The sequence below is a fragment of the Balaenoptera ricei genome, chromosome 13 (assembly GCF_028023285.1).
Source record: "Balaenoptera ricei isolate mBalRic1 chromosome 13, mBalRic1.hap2, whole genome shotgun sequence".
Classification (NCBI taxonomy): Eukaryota; Metazoa; Chordata; class Mammalia; order Artiodactyla; family Balaenopteridae; genus Balaenoptera; species Balaenoptera ricei.
Genome location: NC_082651.1, coordinates 47,431,414 through 47,437,069, shown reverse-complemented (window position 1 = coordinate 47,437,069; position 5,656 = coordinate 47,431,414). Strand labels below are relative to the sequence as shown.

The following is a 5,656-nucleotide window of genomic DNA, read 5'->3' as shown; positions in this document are numbered from 1 at the left end:
CTAAGAGAATATATAAGGCACAATTAATTGAAAAATCTTTTTCACTTAGTGCATTTCATCATCTGAAAGGAGTGATGAAGGACTAAGTTTACTGAATCCAAGTAGACACTGCACAAATTATTACTGTCAAAGTATTCTGGCGCATGTATTTAAAAGCTAAGGTGGTTGCGGCCATTGTGTGACTCCATACCCATATATATAATTCAAATTCAGCACCTTACAATTCAGTTTGAAAATCAAACTTTAAACATACCTTTGCTGTTGTGTAGTCTACTACTTTCTTTGTGGTCAGATCACATTTGTTCCCTACCAACAACTTGTTGACGTTTTCACTGGCATAACGGTCTATTTCCTGCAGCCACTGTTTAACATTATTGAAGGACTCCTAAAAAGACAGGCATTTTAAAGAATGATAATATAGTTCTGGACACAACTGTTCTAATGAAGCAAGTGATAAACAGACACATCTCTCCTGACCTAAGAAAAGCTAGTGAGACAATCTAGCTACAAAAAAAAGAACTCTAATGCTGGGAAAGAAGTGAACTGACATATTAAAATGATGATACATACATACATGAATAAGAAAACAGAGTTTGAAGGCTTGAGGATGAAAATGCCTTATATGAGAGGGAAATACAGCTCAGCATTAAGCTACAGCTCAGGCAAATCCAATTGTTTTGGAGTATGCCATTTATATGCACCACAAAACCTGGTTTTTGAAACGTGACAAAATTTTGGTTTATAAATAAGCCTACTAAATGTGAACTACTAGACATGTCAAAAATTATTAAATAAACGGGTCCAAAGTAAAGATGCTTGTTTTCTTTTCTATAGCCATATTTAAGGGAGGAAATTTTCCATTTTTAAATATTACGAGTCATTACTTGAGATTTTTAAAACCAGCAACATTTTTTTCCTCATGTTGCTATCACTCACCCAGTACTCCTAATGGTGCTGAATCTAAAGCCTATTAATTCTAGCTATCTCCTAATTACCTATGATTTCATAGTTGAGGTGAGATTTAACATCTCCTACAAGAATTATATATTCTAATTTTCAAAGTTCATCTTTCATTCTTTTCTTTGACAGGCAAAATAAAAGGACCCTGAAATTTTCTAACTTTCTGATCAAAAGAACAATTATGGCCCTCAGACCACATTCTTCACACTATCTCCACATCCCCCTACCTCCTTTCAAGAGCTCTCCTTTAGCTACTCACTCTCCTCTTAAAATCTTCCTCAAAGCTCATCCTATTTCTGAACCACATACTCCACAGGCAGAAGCCTCTAATCTTACTTTTGGCAATTCCGACAGGTCTAATTACCAGGCAAATTCCTGTTAACACTTAGCACCAAAAACACAGTATAAGCCAAACAATCCCAGTTCCCTACACACTCCTGACAAAATGATCAGTTATTTAGTTGATAATAAATATAACTTGGGTCCCTTGAAAGCAAATGTAAAACCAATTACTAAATTTCCTATTTACTAAAGGAAAATATTAGGAAATTTTGGTTGACCCATTCATTAGGTGTTCAAATGACGTAGGGGAGAAAAATAACAATGTACCTGTTCTTAAAAGATACATTGGTTTAAAACAAACGTTTTTTATGTCATTCACTTCCTTAGGGGTGGACAAAGTTTTCTGCCATATAAATGATACTGATGCCTTATAAGTAAAATAGTCTGATATTTATCAAATAGTAACTTACTACTTTGTCAGTATAACAATTTTTCCTGGAGCTTACCTGATCTGTCACATCATACACAACTATGATGCCATGGGCTCCTCTGTAATAACTGGAGGTGATTGTTCGAAATCTTTCTTGGCCTGCTGTGTCCCACTATTATAAAACAATCAAGAAATCCAAACAATTCCATTAAAACAGAGTTGGGGAAAAGGAGGGAGGAGGGAGAACAGTTTAGTTTACATAGTTGTGGACTACCAGGATTTGATATAGAAACATTAGTGCTCTGTGCTCACACTACTAAATTGCAGGGTAACTGCCAAATACCCGAAGGTCCAGAAAAGAAGGTAGTGTCTAATTTAGCTTGCAGTAATGCTACCAATACTATAATTATAAGCTCTTTGAGATCAGAAACTGTCATACTTTTCATACTCTCTACAGCCTTTAGCATTGTGCCAGGCTAGTATGAATGCAAAGACAGGCTGACTTGGTGTTAGGAAAGCTACTGGTCTACTAACATCCCTGTAACACAGTACAACTCTCACGCATAAGACAAAATTATTTGCTAGCACAATTTATCATCATGGAAAGCACTGAAAGGACCTAATTCAGATAACCACCAGTCAAGATAGCACTTTAGCCATCTCAGGAACAATTATTTTAATCCTAGGGAAAACAATGTAAGGAAGATGATTCCAAATACTTTTATAAAATTCATTTTAAGAGCAATTTACTACACTTCATTTAGGCTCCAACACTGGAAACAAATAACATTGCTACATTAAAGTTCTGGGTTAAAAAAAAACTATTAAAAATATCAAGGGACTCCCTGGTGGCACAGTGGTTAAGAATCCACCTGCCAATGCAGGGGACACAGATTCGAGTCCTGGTCCGGGAATATCCCACATGCCGCAGAGCAACTAAGCCCGTGCGCCACAACTACTGAGCCTGTGAGCCTAGAGCCCGTGCTCCGCAGTAAGAGAAGCCACTGCACCTCAACGAAGAGCAGCCTCCACTCGCAACTAGAGAGAGCCCGTGCGCAGCAATGAAGACCCAATGCAGCCAAAAAAAAAAAAAAGAAAAATCAAGGAAACAGATTTTTAAAGCCACGATTTTAACCAGGGCAATGAGAATTTTGTTTAAATTGCTCCTAGACAATGTCCTTTTCTTAAAAAAATTGTTTAGAAAAGCTACCTACCCCACTAAAAAATACTGGTAAAAGATAACATCTTGATTGATGGGGAAATAACAGAATGGTTACTTAATGGTTACCATTAAAGAAACAAAAACAAAAAATGGACTTAAAGCCTAAGACAAGCGGAGATTAAGATGCAACAGCCTTTAGTGGGAAGCAATTGTAAAGTTTTGGAATATATCTGTGAACTTGACATTGATCCCCCCTAGTCCTAGATGGCAAAAAAAAAAAAAAAAACAGTTCAGGAGCACTCAGTGAAATCACTTCCTTTTCTAAGACCTAGCCAACACAGAGCTGTTAAAAATAAGCTGCAATTTTGGGGAAATTTAAATACAAACTGGATATTAGATAACATTAAGGCATTAGTGTCAGTTTTGTTAGATGTAATAATGGTGGTTACATAGTAAAATAGAGATGCATAGTTAGTATTTCTGCAGTAAAGTATCATATCTATAATTTAACATACTGAGGGGGGAGGGCAGGGAGAAGTAATAATGAAGCAAATAATGTAGTAAGTTAACAACTGTTAATTTAAAACAAACAAAAGCCACCATAGCTTCATTACCTTTTTCGTCCAAAGTACTAGCCTATGAGAGTCAGGAGACTATCTAGATCTACTGTATCAGTAAGGAGCCTCAAGTCTTTCAGGATATCCTTGGAGAAGCATGACCTCTGGAGCCAAGCCAACGTGACTTCAAAACATCATCTTTAGCTTCCCGGTTATTTAACTCTAGGAAGAGTCACCTAACAGTTTCTTCGTCTATAAATCCCAGATACAGCTCACTTTATAGAATTGCTAAGTTTGAACTAATGCTTGTAAAATGCCTAGCACAATGCCTGATTATAGATGCTGCTCAATAAAATGTTAGTGCCCTTCTCTGCCCACCAACCCCTTTCACAAAGATAGCACAACAACAGGAAGAAAATGTTTCTGAATAAATGTTAACAAAGAATTGTAGCTGACTAAGCAATGGCACCCAAAGAGCAAAATTTCTGATGTCTCCTTGCCACTCTGAAAACTCTGCTGACTCTATATCCTAACAGTACCTTCCTCTGTAACTGATCACTCTTTATGTACATAATCCTCATTACCCCTCATAATCACAGGGTAACTGATTTTCCCGTGTTTGTCTCTCCCACTGAAATGGGATCTCCTCCTATGGGGCTGTGTTTCATTCGTCCCTGCAACCTTGAATCTATCTGAATGTCTGTGTAATGTATGCATTTCCATAAAGCTTCGAAAATGAATAAACCATCACAGAAAGAGGCCTTTCATGGTACGGGACTAGACTCTGTACATGCCCCGCACTGCTGAATGTTTTGTAATCACCAACTCTGATAAAGACCCAAATGGCACACTTGAACAGGAAAAGCAGAAAAGATAATTAAAATATAGATAAACCCAATCATTTTGAAAGACCCAGAAAACTTGGAAGGGTAATTCAAGCCAGGCAAGATGAAATGGAACAGGGTTAAAAGTAAAATCCTGCATTTAGATGTTTAATGCCCTAGTCACAAAATATAAGACTTAAAAACAAACAAAAAAAAACAACCAAAAACTTTAAGATCCAAACTAGTAGGTAAAATGGTTATTGAGATGGCAAATGTAGTAAATGCAGGTTTTCTTTTTATGTCCTTGAATGGGCCAATGATGAGAAAATGGCATGAGTCCCTGAAGTGTAAGAGAAAAAAAAGAAATTCAGAGTCCAAATCAGTAGAGAATTTACCCCATGTAGCCACACTGGCTGGATTATATCTTTGTATTTGATTTTAGGAATCATATTTTAATAAACGGCACATATAAAATGTGAGAGTAACCGAAACCCAAATTGTAAAAGGTTCTGAAAACATGCTTCCAGATAAGAATGACGGACTTCAGAGGTAGAAGGTGTGGTAAAATCAATCTAAATGGCAGGCTGCCAATAGAAAAGAAATTAATCTCTATTAGGCAGCTGCAAAAGGCAGAGTAGTAAGAGACAGAAGTTGAAGGAAACTGGCTTTGGCTCAAAATAAAGAATTAATAACTAAGAGGTTATTTATAAATGGAACTAGCTGCTTTGAAAAATGGTGAGCTTCTCAGAAATGTTCAAAAAAAGGCACCAGATAGGGAAAGGAAATTCCTACTGAAGATGAAAGAAGACTGAGTGAGTGACCTATAAGATCCTTCCAGCCAGAGGAAGTAGCAATATATAAATGTTTCACAAAAATATACCCAAATGTTATGAAGACCAATGATCACACATAACACAATCATTTCACATCAGTAGTTACAGGCTTGGGTGCTTCTTTCTGAAATATTCTTTATGGTACCAAGTTGGCACTCTACATATAATGGGAAAAATCAAAATGGAAGATACTCTGTTCATTGGTTCAAAGTATTTCAAGGTATCTCTGATAACTACATCCTTGCAAGTCCTAATTTGGGATATCAAGGGTGTTCACTTGTATCAAAATCCACAATTCTTTTGTAATGTACCTTTCTTTCCCTTATCAGAGTCACATAAGAGAACAAATAAAAAAAATAATAACCTATCAAATATCCACTTGTCTGGGTGTGTGTCGCATCATCAGTAACAATTGTATATTGCCTAAAAGTTTACAAAGGGCTTTCACATACATTATCATACACACATACACAGAGCTACAGATTTGGTTCTCACAACTACCTTATTAGTTAGTAAATCAAGCATTATCACACTCATTTTAGAGGTAAGAAACTGAGTCTCAGGAAAAAGACCGAAGTAAGTTAAACCCATGACTCTGTAATAAATAG

At 36.4% G+C, this 5,656-nt stretch overlaps 1 protein-coding gene across 1 annotated transcript in view; it reads right to left on the bottom strand.

Moving 5' to 3' along the window:
• RAB1A (RAB1A, member RAS oncogene family) overlaps window positions 1–5,656 on the bottom strand; it is a 28,540-nt gene that overhangs the window by 1,794 nt on the left and 21,090 nt on the right. The window contains exons 4-5 of the mRNA XM_059943193.1: window positions 1,749–1,844; window positions 254–385 (exon numbers count right to left, since the gene is read on the bottom strand). Of these exons, the coding sequence (XP_059799176.1) occupies window positions 254–385; window positions 1,749–1,844 (228 nt within the window). The remainder of the gene's footprint in view (window positions 1–253; window positions 386–1,748; window positions 1,845–5,656) is intronic.